Source organism: Protopterus annectens, chromosome 17.part0 (genome assembly GCF_019279795.1).
Source record: "Protopterus annectens isolate FY-2018-M chromosome 17.part0, PAN1.0, whole genome shotgun sequence".
In the NCBI taxonomy this organism is placed as follows: Eukaryota; Metazoa; Chordata; order Ceratodontiformes; family Protopteridae; genus Protopterus; species Protopterus annectens.
In genome coordinates, this window is record NC_056751.1 from 539,296,632 (window position 1) to 539,323,360 (window position 26,729).

At 39.7% G+C, this 26,729-nt stretch overlaps 1 protein-coding gene across 1 annotated transcript in view; it reads right to left on the reverse strand.

The window, feature by feature from the left end:
* The window catches only part of LOC122791453 (mucin-6-like), a 1,454,314-nt gene that overhangs the window by 1,329,679 nt on the left and 97,906 nt on the right, over positions 1-26,729 (reverse strand). Inside the window, exon 5 of the mRNA XM_044059198.1 lies at positions 11,194-11,284. Coding sequence (XP_043915133.1) covers positions 11,194-11,284 — 91 coding nt within the window. The remainder of the gene's footprint in view (positions 1-11,193; positions 11,285-26,729) is intronic.

The window sequence follows — 26,729 nt, forward strand, 5'->3', positions numbered from 1 at the left end:
TCAAAATGTTGCACAACACAGAAATATCCTTTTCTGGATTTATAATGTACAAAATAACATCACCTTTAAATAAACCCAAGTTTTCTTGATTACCAAACCTTGACTTCACAGAGTTATTAGTTTGTTTTTCCATTATCAAATGTTATCAGTTGGACATGGGGTTGGCATATTGGTTAAAGTCTTTACCCCAGAGAGGTACAAGGTACAGGGTTTGATTCCAACCTCTGCTTGTTGGATTGACTTGGAAAAGTCTACATACTGATACCTTAGTATTTGCTAGTGAACCTATAAAAATGAAAGACTATTGAATTATATGAAGAAATGTAGGCTACAAATAGTAATATTCCAGGAGACACATTTGGGTAGAAATGAGCACATGAATTTGAGAAGGAAAAGATGTCAAGATGGATATTCAGCAGAATATCAGGAAGAAAGGAGAGGGAGAGAAATAATACTAATTAGCAGTGGGATTCTAATAGTGATAGAAGAGAAAAAAGACAATAAGGCTATGTTTGTGGTAGTAAGAGGTTGTTGGCAAGGTGGGAGCAGGAAGATTATGGTGACATATATTTATATTCCACCAAAGGTTGCTCTTATAGAGCTTAAAAAATTTGGGGAGAAATATCAGTTTTAATGGGGAATATTATTTTTAGGTGGGGACTGGAATTTGGTTCACAACAGTGAGGATATACCTGGGGACCTAGAATGGAAAACATAACAAAAGACAGTATATTTCTGAAGATATGTATGAAAATATTTGACATGGAAGATGTGAATTCAGTATTAGAAACTCAGACAGAGTTTATGTATTATTCTCCAAGGAACAATAACTGAGCTAGTCTTGATAAAAATTGTATTTCACAAGAGCACATGCATTTAATTGAAAGCTTTGATGTTCATCCAGTAACTATCTCTGATCATTCACCTATAAAAACTAACAAAAAATACAGTGTGCTGTAACTGAGCTAGACTAGATATAATTTTTATTTCTTAGGAAAATGTGCATTTAAATAAAATCTTTGACATGTATCCAATAACTATTTCAGATCATAAAACCTAAAATAATATGCAGGGACATGAAGTAAAAATGAGACACTGCCAATTTTCCACCTATCTGTTAAAAAGAGAGGAATTCAAAGAATGGGTAGTGGAGATTATTTGAGCATTAATAGACAAGACAGAAATTTCTTCAGAAGAGATAGATACTGATTTGGATAAAATGAAAACGGAGTTGAAAATAGGATAGAAATAAAAAAAAAAAGTGTCTACTTTCAGCTGCTCCCACTAGGGGTTGCCACAGCAGATCATTTTTCCACGGAACAAATGGCAGTCGAGCTTTATGGTGTTGAGTTGCCAGCCCGGCTCTCAATCTTCCTCAGAAAGCACACACCTAGGGCAGATTCAGGATGTCCACTCCACCTGCAGCATGTCTTGGGAATGTGGGAAGAAACCAGAGCACCTGGAGGAAACTCATGCAAACACAGGGAGGACATGCAGACTCCACACAGAAGGTACCCTAGCTGAGAATCAGACTGAAGAACTTCTTGCTATAAGGTGAAAACACTAACCACTGCACCACTGTGCCACCCTAGATATAGTTAAGAATAATATAAATTATTTGGAGGGGATGACAAATGTTAAATTATTGCAGCATATTGCTAATAAGAACTGAAATTGTTTTACTTACAATTACTTATTTTTCTCCCTCTTTGGTGTCCTTCTAAACATTAATTACATAAAATTGGTATATGCTTTATGGTCCACCCACAAGTTCAACAAAGTCACCAAAATTCCAGTATTTCTCAGCCACTTGTTCTTGTAAAGCCATATTTCACAAATGTGATTGAAACTTTATAATCTCCCATTTATTCACTAATTTTAGTGTTGTTGGTTGGTCTTCTTCCTAATCATCTTCATTACCTAACACCAGACTTTAGTCCAACTCAAAGGCACTCTTGATTCTTCTGGTCAACTTCTATCCTTTTTTTCCTGTCTCACAATCATTTTCCTTTGGATCATTGGAAAAGATTTCACTATGAGCTTTGTTGTCAGAAGAATGAGAAGCAGAAGCCCCTTGTATATGCTGTCTCATTTTTTATTGGATAAACATTTTTATTTCCTCCTTAGCCTGATCTGTATTAAAAAATGCATTTGATCCTCCAGGAAAAAAATATTCTGAAGACAGCTGTATATAGCAGCTTGAATCTCACACTTGCCTCTCAACATTTCCTGATTACTGGAATACATTTGTTTCTCTTCTGCCTGAGATACAGATAACTATCATTTTCCTCAAACACTTAATACTATACCCATTTACCACAGGTTTGTCAGGATCAGCTCTTTCTGCTGGTAGGTTTCATCTTTAATAACACAGGTCTTGGCTGTTTTCTCATGGCCAGATTCTGAGCATACACATTGTGTGCCCTTTCAAGTAACAGTTCCTGCTGTGGGATACCAGTCCAGTTGCTTATTTGTGCCTTCTTAAAATGAATATGTTCTTTCTAGTTTCTCTGGTACAGCAGAAAATCTCATATTTTCTCCCATGTGCTCTGTCCTTTAATTGTACCACTTATTGAAACATCTCTTCCTGAGCATTCTCATACTCAGCCAGCCTCGTCTTCATTTCGACCTTTGGTCTTTGCAGTTTTATCAGCTCATCTGAATATCTGTTTAAAGTTTCTTCCATTTTTCCAGCCTTTTGTTAGTTGAAGTGATATACTCCTTCAGTGTTTCATTTATATGAATCAGCAATGAGCACATTTGACTTCTTTTTTACTCTAGATTACTGGAAGTCATGTCTTGCACTGAAGCTAGAGTTTGAATTGCTTTTTTGCAGAACAGCTGCAGGTTATTTCCCAGTCAGGGTTTTCTCTTTACCTTTTCTGGCTGATTTTCTTTCAGACTCTGTTAGTTTCTTCTTTATTTGGCATCCAGGCACTGTACTTACTAGCCAGTACCTGAATTTACTAAAGTTTACAGAGTTCCAGGCCCTTGTGTTTCAGTGTCTTTTTTCAGATAGGGAGCGCTGATGTTAAGCTGTTGGTAAGTCATCACTTAAACAGGTTTGAGGAGTAAAGTGCATAAGTGCTATTTATACAGGCAAACTTTGACTAAAGTATGGAAAAGCAGGTGTTGTGAAACATTTTTAGGGCTATGCTGAGATTTTTCACTGCAGTGTCCAGAGGATGGTATGATGAATTTAACTGTGCACAAATTACTCGCCTTAAAAAAAGAAGTGTGTGTGTTTTGTTTCCCACTGTTGTCTGTTAACTCTTTTTGGGAAATGATTGCAGGGTGAATAGTTTCTCTGTGTTCATTTTTAATGAGAATGTAACTTGTATTTGAAAGGTGCTGTACACAGTGTCCCCTAATGATATTATGGTGATGGTCCCAGAGATCTTGAGCAAGTGCCAGCATGTGAGTTTGATGATGAGTTCCTCCAGTGATGGGATCTACTGGATACAGGGGAGCTTTTGATGTTGACCTAATAGTGCTGTGGGACCTAGAACTTGACTGAGATGTTCTGCCATGTGTTGTGGCTATCTAACAAGGACTAGCAGCCGTCTACTTGGGTAAATCCATATGAAGGCCTGCAGCATCTTCTTGAGATACATGTGTTTAGCAACAAGCAATCAGCCTCCTGTGTTTTCTGAAACATCCACATCCTGCTACTGAAAAATAAGTATCATTTTACTTGATCTGCACTATTGGGTTGTATTTTACTGTATGCTGTTATTTTTGAACTGTATTTTACTGTATTTTTGCTGTTTCCTACACTAGCCTAGCATAGACTTGATTCAGATTTGCAGGACCCAGTCGTTTTTACAGATTCTGAACAATAATCCAACATTCCTCCAGAAAAAAGGCCTTCCTCTACACCCTAATGAGAGTACAGTGTAACTAAGAACCTATCTGGGTGGTGGTTGTTGGCCCAGAGCCCAGTCTAGCTGCTACTATTGGTTAGAGTGTTTGAAAACAGTTTACTTTCATTGCTACTTGTTGCCCACATTAGTAGGGATTTGTGTGGTATGCACCACCCGCATTATTGCGTACTACCATGCAGTAAAGGATACCATTGGGAATTATAGACGCAAACTCTTAGATGGATAATTTTTACCTTAGTCAACTGGTTGTGCTCCATCAAAGGTTTCTCACTGTTGCTCTTCACCTCCTAGTTAGACACTCAGCTTAGCCTCTGAGGTTCCTTCAAAAGTCTTACCCATTAAGCCCCTCACAGTTTAGAACTTTTTTTTGTCCCTTAACCATACCTGGTTCTTCTAGTCCTCTCCCTGTTACTGACCATAGTACTTCATCTAGCATCACGAATGGACAATTTCCTATCATTTCTCCAACTAACCTGATTGACATGGTCATCCTAAAGGAATGTAGCAATTGCCTCATGTATACTGACAACCCACTTCTCCTAATTCACACAAATTCAATACATGAGAGATGCATCTATATTAAGAATCTTGTTACCAGAAAGGAATATACTTAAAGAAATACATTCTTGCCTAATAACATTTTTATGGTTTCCCAAAAGAAACAGAATAGCTTTAATACATCATATCAGACCATGGAAACAGGGAGGATTAAACTTTCCTGATATAGACACATATATAAAAGCATGAATATCTAAAACAATCTCTGATTGGATAAGTCCAAATTACTCTGCAAATTGGAAAGAATTATTAACTGTAATATCAATAAATGAATTTGATTTACAAAAAAAAAATTTCAAATAGATAAAAACAATTTGCCATGGCACATATGTATTAGTATGCAATATGACATAACTAAACCCACTAAAACTCGTATGATTAATTATTACATTGACTCATTTATAAAAATGATTAATGCAAATATAGATTTAAAAATCTGGTTTGATCTTTTAGCACCATTTATAATCACAAAGAACTTTACACATAAAATTTAGAGAGAAATTATTAATTCCTGGGAACAAAAATGATTTGTTTGTTGGCGCCAATGTATCAAAGAAGTAAAAGTTTTAGATATGCAAGAAATAAAAACAACATACAAAACTCCACAACAGGACTGGCTAACTTTACAGAGTATTCTGTCATATTCACAAGATTTAAGTAGAATAATTAACAATTCTTCATTTAAAGAAATTCCTAAATTTACGAAATATATATATGAAATCATATATAATGACTCTGACGTGGGAAATAGTATTTCAAAATTTTACAAATAAACTATAAAACAACACCCAAAACCTCATATTGGAAATATATAACAAAATGACACTCAATACAGTTAACTGAAGATATTAAAACAAATATATTATTATCGATAAAATATACATCCTTTACACAATACTGCAAAGTTTTTAATTGGAAATGCTTGCAAGGAGCATTCTTAACCCCAGACAGAATCAATAAAATGAGTTCTTCCATAAAAGGAATATGTTGGAGATGTGAGCAAGTATACAATGTAGATTGGAACCACATTTTCTTTGATTGTGTTAAAATTAAGCCATTTTGGAATAGTATTAATAACTTTCTACAAGCTTTATTTAATGAATCATTTTATTTAACTAAAGTTCTTGTATTATTTAATGTGAATGAAGGTCCTCATTTGAATAGGTCAAACATGTATCTAGTATGGACTATACTTGCAATTTCAAGGAAGTATATAACAAGAAAATGGAATAAAACACAATACCAACTTTGGAAGCCTTCTACAGCCTACTGAAGACCTCAGCATTATTGAAAATTAAAATTAAAGAAGTGAGAATTTATCCAAAGCCATTTATCAACAACCCTTGGGGAAAAGTCTTATTGTTGATTGACACTATACAATAATTGATCAGATACTCTGATAATGGATTGGACATACTTATAAAGTAACTGTATACTTTAAGATCTGTTATAGTGTCAGGCTAATGTAAATAGTGTACATAGTTATTTAAGATGTTATGTATAAATACTATGGAATTCATTCAAATGTATTTGAAAAATAAAAAAAAAATTTGAGAAAAAAAAAGAATCTAGAATCTAGGCTCTCTCACTCACAAATCAGTATATCAGATACTATGCAGGTTGTCAGCTCACATACTTTACCTCCTGCAGCATCCATGCATACAACACCTGAAACCTACATATGCAGTGGTTCTCACTAAAAGCCTACCCACAGATCAGAGACTTCCCAGACATATATACTTCACTTAATAGATTCCCAGCAAATCATAGTAGACATACAAAGCATGCACCAGTGACTCACTGAACATGCCCCTAAGGCAAAACACATAATCAAAGGTTTAGTCATAGGTGACTCCATTGTGAGACACACAGATGTTCCACTCACCAAGCTGGATAAGGAAAAGGTCACAGTCAGTTGTCTGTCAGGGGCCAGGATACGCCACATCACACATTCACTTAAGTCTTTCAACACCAGACACTGTTATGACTCTGTCATAGTCCATGTTGGTCTGAACGACTTACGACATACCTCACTGGACTATATGAAGAGAAACATGACTAAGCTCTCTGATTATGTATCCCAGGTGGGTATGTCCCTAGCCTTAAGCAGCATTCTATCTTCACCTAGGATGATGCCTCGGGATCCGTACTGTTCATCAAATGGCCGAAAGTGAAACGGCCAAACACACTTTTCCAAAAGTGCATTGTCCTCTTTCAATGCAGTCCTGAATGTGTCATCATTTGGACGAAATGTTGAAATGAGGCTCCATTTGCCTGAGTTGATGGTAGCTCAGGTGGATGTAAAAGAGCAGGGCTTTTACTGTAAAACATAATTCATATTTACAAATCTTATTATTTACCTGTTTACAATATTTACAACAGTTAACCCATTTATATTAATTTCTTGCTTTATATTAATTACTGTCCCTCCACCCTTTCTTCCACAACTAAAAACATATTTTTCCTAATCTTCTAGCCAGTACCCATTTGCCATTACATTTAATTTCATTTAATCATTCATTCCAAATTGTCCATGGAGCATAACATATTATTCTGTCCATTCCTTTAACATCTTCTTGCTTGGTCATGCCATAATAACCAAATTCTATCATGTCCATAGTTATTTTTTGAGCTTTTATAAAATTCCTCAATATATTATTTTACATAATTCATTCCACAACATCTTTACTCTTAAACATTTCAAAAACACATGCTCTGTATTTCATATTCCTTACAACTACTACATTAACATATTCTATTTCCCTTGCTTTTATAGGGCATATTTGCCTTAACTGGCAATTTGCCTATCAATAATCTCCACAGAAAGTCTTTAAACTCATGTAACCTTTTATACCATTTACACCTCATTAATATGGCTTTCTTTTTATTTCTTTCTAAACTGTTCTATGGATCAATAAAAACGTGTGTTCTCATAATGTTCAACCACCATTCTTTTCTATTTTTCTCTGTCATATCCATTCTCACCTTCCATAATATAATCTTATTTTAACATTCTTTTATTCCCTCATTAATTACATCTTTTCATATTTTTTCCTATTTTCATTTTTCCCAAAATATGTTATAATTACATGTAAGAACCATACCAATTAAACATTGTTTTTCTTTTGTACTACGTTGTAACATTTTATATAAATTCAAAGATGTCACATATACTATTGGGTTTATTAAACCCAATAGTGCTTGTTCTTCTTTCATATATAATATCCACCTTTTGACTGGATTCAGTCTAGAACCCCATATGAAGGAATCACTAATCCATCAATTCTTTTTCATGTTTTGTACGAAGCATATATACATTGGCTATGTATGCAATTTTTCCCAATATAATAGTATCAATCAGATATACCTCCTTTCTATAGAAACACCTAAAAGTTTTCCAAAAAGTAGTAATTGCCTTTATTTCTCTAAATAAAATTTTCCATTGTTCATTTTTGTATTAATTCTGCCCAAATATTGTACCTAAGATATCTATGTGTTTCTTATTGAATTCTATATCTCCTATATTTCCCTTATATCCATAACCTTTACTTTTTTCCTTGTTAATGCTTAATCCAATTTTATTTAATGACCTCATCAATTCATTATTGACATTTTCCATATTTTTTTTATTTTTAGTTATTAACACTATGTCATCTGAATACATGTTCATTATTTATTTATTTTACATTTGTTGACCGGGTTAGTCTGGCTGGGCAGAAAGCCTTTTTTCAGCAGTGACCCGGGCAGAAAAGCTCCATTAGAGTAAGAAAGTAACAATTTAGTGTACAGTTAACTTCATATTCTAACAATAGAGTGAGCAAATACAATTTACAAAATTTATATTACAGTCATGATTCTACAGTAGTTTAACAGTAAGGTTTTACAGAGCATAGTATAGAAGTAAACTGTGGAGATGAGTAGAGGTAATACAGGGGGTTTAAGAATCAGAATAGGAGAGAGGGAGGTTGAATATAAGAGGCAGTGGAAAAAGGGGTTAGAGATTCACCTCTAACAATTTCCCTCTTCTTCCTCACTTGTCTCACTATTATCTTTACCTACATTTTCTTGTTCCACATTGTCGTCTACCTTGTCATTTAATTCATGTTGTACTGATTTCTCTTGTATTATTTCTTCATGTTCTGTATGTATAACCTTTTTTTCAACTATTTTGATATCATTTTCACTTTCTAAGCATGAACAATCACATTTTTTACACTTTAAATCGCATTTATTTGCTTCATATCCTTTTTTACACATATAAAACATTTTCTTTTATTACAATCTCTTATCAGATGATCATCTTTACCACCAAAGAAACATGTTCTTGGTTGACCCTTATACTTTACATAACCCCTTTTACCATTCACATTTGTTACACTTGGAATGGGAATTAAATTATTATTTATCATTTTTAATATAACACTACATTCCCAACCCCGAGTCCATAGACCTCTTTCATCATAAACCTTTGTTGTATCAACAACATCTTTACAAACAGTCAGTAAATGTTGCTTCAGCTCACTGGCTTCAATTTCAGTCTTGAACTGCATCATTATTCTTTTTTTTTCTGTTTGTCTAAAGAAAACTTAAATAACATTCAGATCATGGACTATTGCTTTTTTGTTGTTCATATCTTCCTAAGAAATTTTCCATAGCCTGTTCAGTTTCAGATATTATATCACAAAAGGTCTATTTATTAATTAGAATAAATGTTCTTACCTCTTTAGGTGTCACTCCTAATGGTCCAATTACCAAGTCCCAAACTTCGTACCTGTTCAGTCCTTGTTCATTTTTTGTTGCTTATACATGCAGTAAACTTCTTCCTTATTTCATTTACTTGTTCTTTCATTCTTCTCCTTGTCTTATAGTTTGTGCATGTGATGTCTATTCTAACTTTTGCTTCTCTCCTTTGGCCTCTCTTTCAATCTTCTCCATTATCCCGCTCCAAGAAACCATTGTTTCATTTTCCAGTTTACTTGGTTAATCATGTTCACCAAATAATCATATTGCAACCCTCAAGACTGAAAGGTTATAATAACATATCCATCCTGCGTCTTCATTATAAATAAATAAATAAATCCTCCAAATCAGCCCCCACCTCCTCCAGTGCATTAACCTGCTCCTTCCTCTACTTTTTCCCTGATATGGACATGCTCTCCGCCATTACTTTTCCATTTGGCAGTGATTCTGCCAACTCCATATTCTTTTCAACAACAACATTTGCACTATCAGTGCACTGGGTTACATCCTCCATGGCTCTACTGTCTCTCTGGGCTAAATTTGTGCCTGGAATGGAGACAGGAACAGGATATGCCACCTTTAATGTCATTCCCCTATGCCAAAGAGTAGGCGAGTTCCCTGATGCCTGGTCATATTTCCCCTATTAGTACAAATACCACCTTGTGTCTCCCCTGAAAATAAGTGACTAGCCTAGTGGGACTAATCCAATTAACAAGAGATAAGTAAGTAAATTTCCTGTCTTCTCTACCTTTCTTTAACTCCACAGCATAATTTCTCCTCCGTCCCTTTTTTGTTTCCCCTCTCACCTCCTTAACTTACTAACTTGCACATTGTCTATTCCATGAGCACTTGTGGTGCTTGTTAGCATCTTAGTATGTTTGTTTAGTTACTTCATCATGTTGTATCATCTTAGAATGGGGAATAATTCAGGCTGTATCTATACTTGTATTTAATGATTGCGTATTACATTATTAACTAGCTAAGACTCCATTATTAGTTAGCTTTAACTCCTGAAAACAGTTCATTTATGTTTTCACTGATTATGTATAAACCTTTAATTTTTTGTAAAGTGCTGTAAAATATTTTGTTTTATGTGGTGAGTTCTAGTTGTGGGGGGAGTCCCATCCCTGATAGTTGATGTCTACACTTTCCAGATTGAGGGCCTTCTGTGTCTTTTCCTGTGTCCATAACTTCTCAACACCCCCCTCACCCCCACACACACAATGAGCTGAAGTACTCTTCTCTGGACCATGTGCTGCATGCCATATTCCTCTTCTTCCAGTAGGTGTCAGTATTGCCATGAACTAGACTGTCTTGCCCCCTCAACTGTGGGGGAGCTGCAGTCATCTGCTCACTTTCAACCCTTCCAGCTGAGAACTCCACATCAGGATTACTAGTCTATCCCATTTCGTATGAGTTGCTGTTAAGGCTTTAACATTCTGTACCATGGAACCATTACCTCTTTAACAATGTTTAGTAAGAAGATTTTGTATGCTTTGATGACTTGCACCTTTGCTAAATGCTATGGCTCAGACGTGGCCCACATGGATTAGTACTCTTAATGGGTTAACCCAAAATCTATAAATAAATCTGCTTTATTTATTTATTTGTTCGTTTGTCGTAGTTTACCCTATACACTAATCTGGTCAGTCTAATGGTTGTGGCTAACAGATTTAGGATCATTAATTCACTAATGTTAAAAAGTGACTTCGAATAATGATCACTATTTTTGATAATAAGCCAGTCTGTTGCTTTTCTGTGATATTTTGGAAATGTTTTAGCATCTGCAATAATCCCACCAAAATGCTTGTAATTATACCCTCCCCAAGAAATTGCTTACTTTCTGAGGTCTGACGTTATTATATAAAGTTAGAACAGTTTGGAATTAAATTACTACCAATTAGATCTATTACTTCAATAGACCAAATGCTGTGTTTCAGCTATTAGTAAATCAGGGCAGTTAACTTGGATGTGGCATATTTGAACTTCACAAAGAAACAAATGTAATTACCTTCACCTCCAACATCATTTAACACTTGTAAGCTGTTGAAATCACCACAGAGGCCACAGGTTTGGATTGAGTGTTGAGTTTCAATTGAAACCTGTAAAAATGTTAAAATATAAAAGTGTTATTACTGCTGTTTGTAAAGTACTACCTTACTACATATAATTACAAATCTACTTATCTTACACTGTGTTAAGTTTTATAAGCATTCTGTCATCTGGCATTAGTTAGTGTCTGTGGCACACCATGTAGCACACTTGCATGTGATGCAAAAGGCAGTGGGTTCTATTCCCACACAAGGTAGATGTATTGCTAACACTATAGTACAACATCAGGGGGTGCTGCACTTCTGTATGTGCTGTCCTCCAGATGAGATATTAAACCAAAGACCTAACTGCTTGAGTCGGTGGTAGCTTAGATGACTTTTACTACTAATCTCTCATCTTTCACATTTATCCATTTAAACACTTATTACAAATTTAATGAAGCAGCATATACCACTGGGTTAATTAACCCTAAACGTCCTTCTTATTTATTTACATACAAAACTCTTCTTTTTACTGGGTTTATTCTAGAACCCCATATAAATTAAAAACATAAAATAAATACACTGGCTAAGTATGCTACTTTTCCCATCAGTACTGAATTTATCCAATAAGCCTTTTTTTCTGAATGATAATTTATATGTTCTCTAGAAAAGACAAGTTTGTTTTATTTCTAATATTGCTTTCCTCGTTGAATTCTACTTACATCTTTATTCCCAAATGTTATAACTAACACAGAAATTTCATTCATTGTAAAATATATACCCACTATCTTTACTACATCACCTACACCTTTACTTTTCTCTTTATTTAAAACCACCCTCTCATCTCCAGACACTTGTTTGCATCTTTCGGCTTTTATCGGTTAGGGGTCGCCACAGCGGAACTAATGGAGTTAGCTTGCCAGGCCTAACGCACAACCTTCAATGAAGGAATGCCCATTCACGCATCTCGCCACACAGAAGATGCTCTGAGAATCGAACGGGCAACGTCTCTCATCTCCAGACACTAATTTCTACAAATTATTACTTCTTTTATCCAAATTTTGTTTCTTGAAATTATTATAATGTCATATGCGTATGTTAACAAAACTGGAATGCTTAACCCTTCAGGTGTTAAGTACCCAGCTCCTTCATTTTGTAATTTATTTCACATACTATCATACTCATAACTAATGCAAAGATTATACGACTCACTGGTTATCCCTGTCTTACCTAACTCTTCATATGTACCTCTTGAATTAACCAGCCTTTTACAATTATTTTTATTTTATTATTACTATACAGTGACAAACATAATTTCCTAGCTTTCTCGCTTATATTATATTCTTTAAAAAATCCCCATAAGACTTCATTTCCAGTTGTTTCAAATGCCTTATTAAGGTCTCCTACCATGATTTCTACTTAATCTTTTCTATTCATATAATCCACAGCTAATAATTATTGACAACACTTCTCTTTTATACTATATATTCTATCTTCCATAATATTTCCATTTTAGTTTCAAATCTCTTTGAATTATTTTCATAAAGATCTTATAATAATTATTATTCACTACTGTCTCCAGTTTTTTAATTGTCTATCTTCCTTCTTCCATATGAATTTAAGTATTCCATTATATAATTCTTTATACATAAAACCTTTATATAACCTTTTATTCAAAATATTTAAATAATATATATTTTTTATCAATCCCTTAAATTAGTATACATTTCATACCTTATTCCATCTGGTCCTGCACCAAATCTATATTTACTTGCCATAATACTTTATCTTACTCATATAAAGAAAACTCCTTTTCTAACTCCTTAGTCTTGTTTTCTGTTAACTTTTTTACTTTCCATGTTTTTTACACTACATTCTTTTTTTTTAAACGTTACTTGTACGTATTGTACTACACTATTCATAATATTTTCCTGAGTTCTTTCTGTTTATCCTTTTACATTTTTATTTCTTTCATTACACTTCCATCGTCCTTTACTAGTCTGCTTCCAATGCATTGTTATATGTTATTTATTCTTCTTTTTCTACCTTTTTCATCTAGTTCTTTTTTATTTGTCCTACTTCGAAAATTTCTTCTCTTTGTTTTTCTTTTTCCTTTCATTTTCATTTTTACAATCCATCCATAAATGTCCAAGTTTGTGACATTTATAACATTCCAATTCACATTTTTGCATCGTGTCCCATTTCCACACAGATACATTTTCTTTTATCAGTTACTTACCAAATATCCGTCTCCAACACACACACACACACACACGCACACGCAGACGCACACACACACACACACACACACACATATATAATTACACAAAACATATTTGGGTTGTCGTCAAGTGCTTTACAACACCCTTATTCCCTCCACATTTATCGTGCTTGGTATACGTATAATTTTTCTCTTTCTATTTTTAATACAATATTGCAATCCCATCCACTAGTCTATAAACCCCTTTATCATAAAGTTTTGCAATGTCCAGTGCTTCTTTATATAAAGGTTTTAAATGTCCTTTCAAAATTTCTTTCCACTTCTGAAACTGTACATGAATTTAGTTTTTGTATCTCTGTATCACATAAAGATTCCATGGGTTACAATGGGTTCCATGGGTTATAAACTAAAAACATAATCTGTAAATATCATAACATGTAACTACGTCACCAAGCTCTGCATCTAATCTGATGTCTCTTGCTTTTAATTGTGTCTGTCTATGAGAATTGTGAGTCCCTACTAGGGAATACTACTTGCTTTTAATTGTATCTGTCCATGAGAATTGTGAATCCCCACTAGGGAACACTAATAAACCATTGTACATAATCACTTGTTTTTGTATTTTCTAATGTTAACTAACTTCTTATGTAATCTATGTAAGTTTGTCTATTTGGAGCTTTTCTCCCCGGGCCTCCGTTGAAAATGGACATGTATCCAGTTGGACTATCCCAGTAAACAAATGTAAAATAAATAAATAAATAAAGTTTCTAGTTCTCCAAGAAAATTTTCCATTGACAAAACAGTCTCAAATATAATGTCACAAAATGTCTCTTTGTTAATAAGAATAATTGCTCTCACATCATGTACTTTTACATCCAAAGCAGCTATCAAATTGTCCCACACTTCATACTTGTCCATTTATTTGTCTTCTTTACTTTGAATCCTTACCACAACCTTCTGTTTTTCATTTTCTTCTGCCTTTTTCATTTCTACTATTCCCCTTTTGACTTCTTTTACTTTCTTGGCATATGTTTCCTTTTCTATCTCACCGCTATTGTTCAGGATTGTCTCTGCATCCTCCTTTCATATTTCCTCCGTAATACACCCCCAGGAAATATCTCCTTCATTTTCTGGCTCACTCTGTATCACCATTTCTTTTAGTGAATCATCCTGCAATCGTCTGGATTTGAGGGTTGCAATTATGCATCCATTATTTGCTGACTCACCTCCATTAAACAGATTTCTTTGATACATTTCCACAGAATCCTACACACATTCTCTTGTCTTGATATTTGCTTTTTCCTCCATTTATCTCCTTCTCTTTCCATCTGCCTCTAGCATGGAAACAGGGGAAGTTCCCTGATACCCTGACCAAATTTCCCCTAGTAGTATAAATACTACCTCTGGTCTCCCTTGAAAAAAGGCTACTAGCCTAGAGGAACAACATGGTCAACAAAGTATAAATAAATAAATAAATTAGTCCTTACAACATCTTCCCTACTATTGCTAAAGGACAGTTTTACTGGCTTATTTATTCTAGCATTTCTCATTGTAATGTATGGAGTGTGAATATGGCATCAGTGTGTTAGACCTCTGTGCACTGTATTAAACAGTTTCTCCTTTCCACAAGATTTTGGGACTGTCAGATTAATAAGTATAAGTATATGGGTGCAGAAGAGCACAGGGAGCTTGCCCCCTTTGCAAATTTAATATTTTTCATTAGTGTAGTTCTTGGTCAGTTGTATTTGAAGAATTACTTCTAGATCATTTTTCTTCACACTTTGCCCACACTTCCTGATGATCATCAACATATTTCTCGATCAGCTGACACATTTGTTTTCTATTATTGCTTCAGTGGTTAACTGTTATGGACCGTCATTATAGCAGCTGTCAGGTTTCACATTTTTTTCTGTTTTGTGGCCCTAAGTCATTGTACACACTCAGCTATACAAGAGAAGGTAGCATGCTATGGGCTGTCAGTAACATTAATTGCATTGTTCTAGAACTGGGAATTGAATGATTGGATGGATTTAAACCTGGTATTACTGTCCTAGCACTTCTTGAATAAGGAGGTACAGTCTAAAGACGGGTACTGGCAATATGTAAGTAGTTGCAAGACTATGATCCATTCAGCCCCACCCTCCCAACAGCAAAGCATGCTAGGTAGTTTTCTCAGTTTCCAAAGGAGAAATTGTATTTCTCTGCACATATAACTTAAGTTACCCCCTGGGAGAGGGGAACTAACCTAGCCGCTTCACTCTTTTTCTTCTTTTCCTGTCTTCTCCAGCATCAGGGTCACTACTGAACCCTGATTGCTTGGGTCACAATCAGAACTTCATTCCTCAATGCCATGGAACTGGGCTCACTTCTGTATCGTTTATGTATTGATCCATCATATTTATCACTGCTGCAGTAGCCTTACATCTGTGGGTTATATTCTGACAAGGATATAACAATGGGCAACCAGCTTCCAAAACTTCAGGGCACCTTCCATACACCCAAACTGTCAAGCAGCTCAACCTGAGATGACTAAGACAAGTTTGAGCATGAAGCCCATTAGAGCTTTACTGCTTTTGAAGAGTATACTCCTCTGAGCCTTTTGAGAATAAATGGTCACCTTGTGCTTCCTTTGGTAGACAGATACGTTTTCTTTGGGGAAAAAAAACTATTTTCTTAATTATATTGATGTGTTATTACTTTCCCCATCAGAAAAGTTATTTTTAAGCTAGGAGTATTGCATTTTAATGGACTGTCTTGAGACTGTAACATACTTTTAAATGAAGCACTCATATGTTCTGGCAGTTCAAATGTAGTGCAAACTAACTGAAAAAAATATTTTCTATGGATAAATTGTGTTTATATTCCTTTGTGGGCTGACACATTGTTTTAAGGTGGGTATTACAGTGCTTTTTTTTTTTTGTCAAAAAAGAGTTACTGTGGACTGTTTTGTGCACAGGTAATTTTACCAGCATTTGCAGCTTGTCTCCCCTGGGAAACAGGCACCATTTTTGTCTTGACCATGGAACAGAATAGTGTTCCCTGGGTCAGTCCTTCTTCCAGCCACAAAAAGAAAAAGTTAGGCAGCCAGCCTCTTCTACCATAGCAGGCTATTATTTTGCCTCTGAAAGGTGGGTGACTGATGTGGCCATTTGTTGTACCACAGACCACCCAATGTTTACCCCAGATCACTCTGGTGTAGTATCTCCAGCCACTATGGACATGAGGTTGCCAAAGTCCTCTACAGTTATTGTAATCTTCACTTTGGACAAGAGAGAGTCACTCTTTTTTGGTCCTGGGAAAGGGAACGTGGAAGTTTTCCCTCTTGTGTCAGAATGCTGGCCCATCCCTTGTGAAACAGCTGCTGCCATTAGTAGCATGAATTGCCCCATATTTCCTGCAAGTAAGGAACACAAAACCAAGCATGTATCTACTTCTCTTCAATTTTGTTTCGATAGTAGTTTACTGGTTCAGGCTCAGTGTGTAATTTAGGCCATTGATGCTTTTTGTAAAGTAGATTCTGGTAAAATGAAAGATGGATTCCTCTTTTCCTGAAGTGATTCAATATTTTGAATCTGAACAGGTAGATGCAGGGGCAGATTTGTTTTTTTTTTCCTCAGATTTCTGATTCAGACTCAGAGGAGAGCTTAGTTTACGATTCTCTCTGTGGAGGGTTTCTTGTTCTCTGAGACTGTTGCTAGAACATGACAGTGTTTTCAGCAAGAGAACACTGAAGTTTCTCAGTCCCAGAGAAAATGCTAAGACTTGTTACAGAAGGATCTTCCAGAACCTACTTCCACTCCTCCTGTTCTTTCTGCTTTATGATGTGTGTGGTACTGCTACAATTTTCCTGATAGTCAGCCAGCTTCCCCTAAAAAGTCAGATAGGATGCATAAAATTCCCTAGTCTTTTACATTTTTTGCACTTTTCCCAAAACTGACCCGGCAGCTATAGTCTTAGTTAATTCCACTACTGCTAAGCACCTACTGTTTCTGATAAGGATGGGAACATTATTGACAGATATGGGGGAAAAAGTGTGTACTTCCCCAAGTTTGATTTTCAGAATTTTGAATTGTCAGTCTCATATGTAAATGTTTGTTTTGATGACTTGCAAAAATAAGAGGAATGTTTTATCTGCAGTTTATTCTTGTGAGGAAAAAACTGGCTTTATATAACTTGCAGTGTGTGTATGACTCTGTTGATACTTCTTCCAGGGCTATGGCCCCTCATACTGTTTTGAGGAGGTTTGCATGGCTGCATTCTCCAAATATTCCAATTGATGTTAAAAATGAGATTTAAAATTTTCCCTTGGATAGAGATTCAGTGTTTGGCCCCTCCACTGCAGTGGTGATCAAAAAGTTTGATGAAGGGGACAAGCTGATCCAGGCAATCTCTATGATTTTTAAGCTCCTTTTTTCCAAATTGTTCAAGAGATTTTTTTCTCTACTCATCCAGTTTTGGCAAAAAACTAAATAAACAGTATCAACAGAATTCAGGTAAAGATAGCAAGGTAGTTCTAAAATGAAGACTTGAATCCTCCAAAGCCAAGGACAGTCCAACAAGTCTAAATGACTATTGAAGAGACCTTGTGACCCACTCTCCTTCTTTCTTCTAGAATGTCTGGCACTCCACTTTGCTCTTTGGCAATACATTAATCTGAAGTAGGGAGTTCATTTGTAAGCAACCTGTGGGTCTTGGATCCGATATCGGATCCGAGCCAGCAACTTGTTTCAAGCTAATGGATCCGAGCTCCTAGCTCCTCCCCTCACCCATAATCCCCTGCTAACCCTCCATGACCTCAGATCTAGTTTGCTGCACTTGTGGATAGCTGGATTCCTGTGAGCTCGACTAGTAATTGTCAATTGTGTGATTTTTCTGTCAACTTTCTTCTTTTTTTACAAAAATATAAAGTGTGTAAGTGTTAGATTCCCTGTAGTGTAAAAATATTTTTCTTTTAATTAGTTTTTCCCTCCCTTCGCTGGTCGTTAGAGAGTGTGTGTGTGTGTGTGTGTGTGTGTGTGTGTGTGTGTGTGTGTGTGTGTGTGTGTGTGTGTGTGTGTGTAACACTACCTTTTCTTTTAAGTATGGCTGAGGCCACAAAAGCCATTTTTTCTAAATGTACCGAGTGTGGCCATAAGCTCTCCCCAGCTGATGGCCACACTCAGTGCGTTCAGTGCCTTGGGGTTAAACACCTCACCTCAGGCTGTACCATTTATGCAGCGTTCAACCCCAGGGCACTGAAAGAGCGGAGGTCAAAGCTGGTCTTGGCGGGACTTTTACCCCCAGACTCAGCTCCGGCCTCAGCTGCTCCCGTGGCTGCACCACAGGCTGTGGTTGCTGCCATTCCTGCCCCCCTTCCTTCGGCCGGGACTCAAACTCCCATTAAAGTGCCAGAGGACAGGGAGGCAAGAAGGGAGAAACGGAGGGAGAAGCACCACAAGTGGCAGGCCGAGGCCTCCGCTTCCGCCCCGCCAGCTAAGCGGGCTTCTCCCTCCACTGCTTCTAGGTCTCCTCCTCCTTGGCTCCGATCCCCTTGTTTCTCCCCAGGGCCCGAGGAGGAGGAGGCCCGATCTCCATCGAGGTCATTGAGGTGGCATTCCAGGCCTGCCTCGGTGACCTCTTCGAGATCGACTTTCAGTATGTCCGATGCAGACTTGGACCGGATGATGCGAAGGTTCATCCAGGCCCAGCTGCAGATGGGAGTGCTCTTGCCTCCCCCCCTTCGGGGGGGAGTTCAACACCTTTTTTCCATCCTACTGCTCCTTCTCCGACCCGCTATCCGGGTACGGAGCGTTCGGAGCCGAGCAGCATTGGAGCCGGGGGTGAGTCGGCGCCGACAGTACTTGGTACTTCGGATCTGACCCTGCCCTTGAGCCTGTCAGATCCGACCTCTTGGAGCCGTGGCCCAAGCTTCAGATCCGAGGGATTCAGTGTGCCTTCGGCTCCATCCAGGTCGGAGCGCACTGGTCCTTAGGATCCGATGGTCTCCGCGCCGGTTCCGATCCCTTCATCGGCTCTGAGTGGGAGCCGACTCTCGGAGCCCAGAGAAAGTGGTTCCCCCTCGGCTTTCGATGTAGTGGAGAGGGCTCTGTTGAGAGCATCCAGACCTCCAGCCCTTGTCTCGGCTCCACCCTGCACTCCCTCTCTGCTGGGCCAGTCTTCCATCACCTGGCCAAAGGGACAGCCTGCTTTAATGTCCCAGATGGTTCCATTGGAACAGGATGTTGCTGGCGAGGCCTCCTCGGACAGCCCCCCCGAGGAAGTGCCCCGCAAGCATAAGTGCAAGAGGAGGCACGTGGACTCCCCTGAGTCCTTAACTGAGGACACAGACTTGGAGGAAGGGGAAGGCTCCCCAAGATCACCACCTGAGGATGTCTCCTTTGGAGACATCATGGAGATGCTGAGGATCAGAGGTGGGTGGTCTGCCCCCAAGTCTTCCTCCGATGAGTCCGTGTTTCTGGAGGTATTCAAAGCAGGCCCGTCTACCACTTGGGTGTCCCCTCCGGCCGACCCCTTGGTGGACCTTATTACCACCAGGGCGTGGAAGGATCTGGACACCGTGGAGCCAATACCAAAATGCCCGGATAGAATACTAAGTCCTCCCTCAGACCGGTCGCACTGGAGCAAGGGTCCCCCCGTAGATGCCATGTTGACGGCAGCAGCCACAAAGAGGGAACTAGCTCAGGAGAGCCCCTCAGTCCATTCACTGAGCACGGAGTCCCGCTCGATGGACCGCTTAGGGAAGCGAGTTTTTAGTTCAGACCTTCTCGGTAAGGTCTCTGAACTATATGGCACATGTCATCAGGATGCAGTGGGATCTTATCAAAGAATACGCTGCCTCCCCCCATGAGTCCATGTTGGCGGAGGACAAACAATTGTACTCCAACCGAATGGCCACTCTGAGATCAATTTCAAATACCCCTATGCGGCTATTGTCCCATGCCACCGCGGGAGCCACTAGGGCTAGCGGAGCGGGCCTAGTCATGAGACGTCAGGCCTGGCTCCATCATTGTGACTTTGCGGAGCCTTTTAAAGCGTCATTTGCGAATGCCCCTTTCGATGGTTCTGCCCTGTTTGGCAAAACGGTTTGCGAGACATTTGTCCAGAGCGAGAAAGACGGGAAGACGTTGTCTGCCATCGGAGTCCGCTTCTCTGCTCCCCAGCGGTCCTTTTCAAAGAACCAAAAGGGTCAGAAGAAGATGTGGTTCCAGAAAGCGCAACATTCCCAACCCGCTCTGGACAACCAGTCCTTCCGTGGCAGAGGAGGACAGGGAGGACGCCACCCCAGGGGCAGAGGGGCTCCAAGAAACTTTGGGTCCAGAGAACCTTTCTCTGAACGGCCCACGCAGCAGCCCTGAAGGGTTGCCTGACTGCTCCACTCTGGATGCAGTCGGGTGGCACTTCTCGGAGCACCTAGCGGCATGGGAGTCCATCACGACAGACCGCTGGGTGCTTCGAGTTATATCCAGAGGGTACAAAATACCATTACTTCATGTCCCCAAATTCAATAACCTCCCCGATGTACCACCCGATCAGAGGGAGGCTGCAGCCGCAGAAATTCAGCAGCTGCTAAGAAAAAGAGCCATCCAGCCTGTCCCCCAAGACTAGCTCGGATTAGGGTTCTACTCCAGGTTCTTTTTGGTGCCAAAAAAGACGGGGGACTTGAGACCGATTCTAGACCTTTCCCACTTGAACCTGTCGGTAACCAAGGAAAAATTCCAAATGGACACTCTTCAATCTATTCTCCCCCTTCTAAGGGAGAACGATTGGATGTGCTCTATAGACCTCAAGGATGCGTACTACCACATTCTAATGGACAGACAATCCAGGAGGTTCCTCCGCTTCTGGCTGGGAGCCAGTCACTACCAGTTCAGGGTCCTTCCCTTTGGCCTCACCACAGCCCCCAGGATGTTCACCAAGGTATTAGCAGTGATTGTGGCCCACCTGAGACTCCAGGGAATACAGGTCTTTCCGTACCTGGACGACTGGCTCCTGACCACCCCAACAAGGCATCTACTTTGCTCAGCCAGAGATTTCTTTCTCCGCCTAGCCCCACAGTTAGGCATCACCATCAATGCCGACAAATCACTTCTGGCCCCGACACAAGCCATAGAATTCATAGGAGCCAGAATAGACACCAGAGAGCTACGAGCCTTTCTAACGTCTGAGAGACTTTGGAATTTGCAACTCCATGAGCGGGCTATCCTCCAATCAGAGATCCCAACAGCGGAATTGGTCCTGAGGGCACTGGGCTCCATGGCGGCAGCGATAATGCTCCTTCCATGCGCCCATCTGAACATGCGGGTACTGCAATGGACCCTTCTAGTGCAATGGTCCATTCTGTCCCTTCCTCTTCACCACCCCATTGCTATCAGCAAGGCTTGCAGGAGAGCTCTATTATGGTGGCTCCATTCTTCGGACCTCCATACGGGCCGTCTCTTCTGCACCTCTCCCCCGTGACCATGGATGCCTCCCGCCTTGGGTGGGGGGGGACATTATTCAGGCAGGATGGTCCAAGGCACTTGGAACGATACAGAGACCTCCCTGCATATCAATGTTCTGGAGATGAGAGCGGTGTTGTACGCGTTGCAAGCACTTCAGATTCTCCTCCCCATAGGAATGATTGCAATTCAGTCAGACAACATGTCGGTTGTCTGGTACATCAACAAACAGGGGGGAACCAGATCTTACCCTCTATGCCGAGAAGCCATGAGGGTGTGGGAATGAGCGATCTCCACCAACCGCTTTCTGATTGCAATGCACATTCCGGGGCGGACCAACATCCTAGTGGACAAACTCAGTCGCACCCTTCTTACCCTAGTAGCGAAGCAGATATTCGCAATATGGGGGCAACCCTGCTGCAATCTTTTTGCCTCTCCCTCAAACACCAAATGTGGCAATTTCTTCGCCCTGATTCCCCCTCCAGGGGAAACTCCAAGAGACACTCTGGTGCATGCTTGGCCACCCAGTCTACTTTATGCCTATCCTCCTCTACCCCTGATGCTGCAACTCTTACAGAAAGCCTCACAGTTGGGGAGCAGGATGATCCTCATTGCCCCATTCTGGCCTTGGCAAATTTGGTTCCCTTACCTGTGGTCTCACCTAGTGAATCCTCCTTGGATTCTGGATCCCAGTCCGGATCTAATCTCCCATCCGTAGAACTTACCGACCCCAAATCTGGACAATCTGAAACTGACAGCTTGGTTGCTCCAGTTCCACTCCTAGTTAGGACTCCCGGTATCTCTTCACCAGTCAAAGCCATCCTTGTGGCAGCGCATAAGCCCTTCACCAGGAAAGTTTACCGCAGTAAATGGAAATGTTTCTCCATCTGGGCGGAGCATCATAATCTAGATCCCTTTAAGGCTCCTCTTCCGTCCATATTAGACTTCCTAACCGAACTTTTTCAGGAAGGCGCTAGTTGCTCAACTGTCAAAGTGCAATTGGCAGCCATCTCACATTACCATGTGGGACATGATACAGGGCCTTTGATGTCGGCCAAGTTGTGTAAAACCTTTCTCAAGGGCACCTTTTTGCTTAGACCCCCTATAAAAGAAGCCGTACCACCGTGGGATCTTTCACTAGTTCTTCAAGCCTTGACTGCTCCACCTTTTGAACCCGCTGCTTCAGTAGATCTCAAATTCTTGTCCTGGAAAACAGCATTCCTTGTAGCCATCATTTCTGCAAAAAGAGTTTTGGAGCTTCAAGCTCTTTCGGTGAAGCCTCCTTATTTGATCTTTCACCCGGACAGAGTGTACTTCAGGATCAATCCCTCTTTTCTTCCCAAAATAGCATCAGAAACCAATATAAATCAATCCATAAATTTACCGGTTTTCTTCCCTAACTATCAGAATAAAGGAGAGTACAAGCTGCACTCATTAGATGTTCATAGGCAGCTACGCTTTTATACTCATAGAACAGCTGGTCATAGACAATCCGACCAGCTGTTCGTTTCCTTTGCCAAATTTAATTTGGGGAAAGCAATATCAAAAGTATCTCTATCACGCTGGATTTCTCAATGTATCCTATTAGCGTACCAAGCCTCTGGGAGACCCGCACCTGAAGGAGTTCACGCACATTCCACTCGTTCCATCTCTACTTCTGCAGCCTTCAAGTCTAGAGTCCCATTGGATGATATTTGTTCGGCAGCCACTTGGGCTTCATCTCATACCTTTATTAACCACTACAAACTGGACGTGATTTCTAGAGGGAGAGCATCCTTTGGCTCTGCGGTGCTTCGCAATATCCTTCCATGATGGCCACCCAAGGTTCGGGTAGCTGGGGACTCTGTCCCACAGGTTGCTGACAAATGAACTCCCTACTTCAGATTAAGAAGTTATGTACTCACCATAATGTTCCATCTGAGTAGGTAGCTTAATTTGTCTGCAACCATCCCCCCCTCTTTCCCCCGGCCTTCTTCGGATCTATCTTAGTTGGATACCCGTTTTGGGTATATATTGAGGGGCAAACTCAATCTGAGGTCATGGAGGGTTAGCAGGGGATTATGGGTGAGGGGAGAAGCTAGGAGCTTGGATCCATTAGCTTGAAACAAGTTGCCGGATTGGATCCAAGACCTACAGGTTGCAGACAAATGAAGCTACCTACTCAGATGGAACGTTATGGTGAGTACATAACTTCTTATTTCAGACAACTGGGTTCTGAAAATCATTCATCAAGGTTACAATTGACAGTGGGAGGAAATTACTCCTTTCCAGGGGGTCATTCCTTATCCTCCAGATCAGACTATTTTGTTTCCATCCGTTCTTCATCAGGTATAGTGGATGGTGAAGGAATTTTATTCAATGATGTTCCTAGTGCCAAAGAAAGAAAATGCTTGGTGGCCATATCTGGATTTTTCTTTCCTAAACTTGTTTGTTATAGTGCCCACATTTAAAATGATGTCACTTCACAACCTGTTACCTCTTTTTCCTTTTTCAAGTTTCTTGTTAACAGCAGACGTAAAAGATGCTTATCATCACATTCCTATTCATCCAGACTTTAGATGTTTCTTAAGGTTTTGTGTGACTAGATCATATTATGAGTTCTCTGCTTTCCCCTTCGGGCTATCCACTGAACCAAGAGTCACTGTGAGTGAATATCAGTATTTTGGGTCTCATGGCATCTATGATTTTCATGATACTCTTGACAAGAGTCCACATGAGAAAGATACAGTGCTGTCTGAAATCGCTTTGTTCCCAGTATCGGCCCCCTTTATCTTTTCGAGTCCCAGTGCTGGGGTTTGTCAGATATTCTTAAAGCCAGGTCTTCCCTCCTTCCTCCTTGCTGTAAAATAGTCAGTCACCACAGATGCTTTAGATGTTGATTGTGGAGCAGTTTCAGGAGAGATAAAAGGGCATGGACTGTGGGACACCAAGGACAGCTGCAGGAACATCAATATAAAGCAGGAGCTTGCCTTGATTAAGGCATTCAACTCTCTCAACCATCTTTGGTCTCCAGGAACTCTTCAAGTGGTTACAGACAATACCACAGTCATGAGGTACATCAACAAACAAGGGTGAACTAGGTCTTACCCCCTTTGCAGACTAGACATGTTAGCGTGGGATAGAGCTTCACAGTACAGTCTCACTCTAAAGGCATCCTACATTCCATCAGAACAGAACTGTGTGTCAGATAAGCTAAGCAGGACCAAGGTAGAACCAATTCATGACTGTAAATTAGATCAGGAGGTCTTTCAAGATTTGATACATCTGTGAAGAGGTCCTCGTGCAGTCCTATTTGTCTCCTGTCTGCACAATCAACTGGTAAAATTCTGTTCCAGTACTCCATACAAGAAGGGATGAAAGACAAATGCCTTTTCTTTTCTTTGGACTGGAATGTTCCTGTTTGCCTTTTCACTCTTTTCACTAATATCTATGGTACTTCTGAAGATTTAGAAGGAATCCTTCAAGATCACTGTGGCCCAGGTAGGATTCTCCCTTCTTTTGGAAATGGCCAGGGGCAATTACCAGAAACTTCCTTACAGACTGAATCCATTCATACAAGAACAGGGGTACTTGATACACGCTGACATCAATCATCTTCAATTGACTACCTGGATGACAGTGTCTTAATTCATTTTAGACACCTGTTTTCTGAGGATGTGCAGCAGATACTAATGGAAGCAAGAGAACCTGCTACTAGAAAAGCATATATTAGCAAATTGGAAAGTTGGTGCCAAAAATATAACCAGCCCCCCATTCACTGCTACTGGCTTTCTAGTTTTACAATATTTGTGTGAGTTATTATCTTATGCCTACCTTAGTCATCTATCAAGCTTCATTTGTTGGCCATTTCAGCATGTGTGCCCATGGATCCTCCTCTTTCAATGCAGTCTAATGTCAAAATTTTCTTAAAAGGGATTTTGCATTGGAGGCTTTCAAGAAAACCCATGCCCCTCCTTGAGATCTTAATTTTGTATTAGAGAAGGTAACATTTGCTCCATTTGAGCCAGCTAATCTGGGTGACTTGAGATTCTTATCATGGAAAACAGTTTTATCGATTGCTCTAACCTCTGCAAGAGGGTTATGAGAGTTGCAAGCTCTTGTGGTGAATTAACCTAATATAATTTTCCACAAGGACAGCACTCCTTCCACCTCCCAAATTTAGTTAGCTATGGTAATCATGGCTGGCCTTAGGCATAGGCCAACTAGGCAGCCACCTAGGGCACCGGTATAGCAGGGGTGCTTTTCCAGTATTTATTTGGTGTAGGTAGATCAGGATGGGGGCACCAGGTAATGAGTTGGCACCAGTTGACCTTAGGGCCGCTCCTGATGGTAATCTACCCATGTAGCTAAGACTTCTGCATCAGTAATCAATAATGAACATAGTACAGTTGCATAAGTTGAACTTATCATAACAGTAGATGTTCGAATGATGACTGCTGCAGTAGCCACTCCCTCCTGCTACCCCTCCTTCTTTTTTGGCATTTTTTTTTGTTTTTCCTAGCATTGTTAGGGTTCAGCATTCCTCTATCTGCTGGCAGGAAAGGTCTGAAGGGTTTCGCTCCCAAACTTGTCTTTTAGTCAGCTCATTCCATGCTGCTTGATAGTTTGGGCAAATGGATGGTGCCCCGAATCTTTGGAAGCTGGCTGGCTGTTATATCCTTTGCAAGACATAACCTGTATAGCTAAGCCTACAGCAGCAGTAATCATGCAAACTTCTACTGTTACGGTAAGTTCAACTTACACAACTGTACTTACCCAGGTCTAGAATGTAGAACACAGCCTGGAATAGCAGGTAGAAGAGGTGAAATGGTATGTAGGATATGAATAAAAGAAGACGTGAAGGATATTGCCAGGG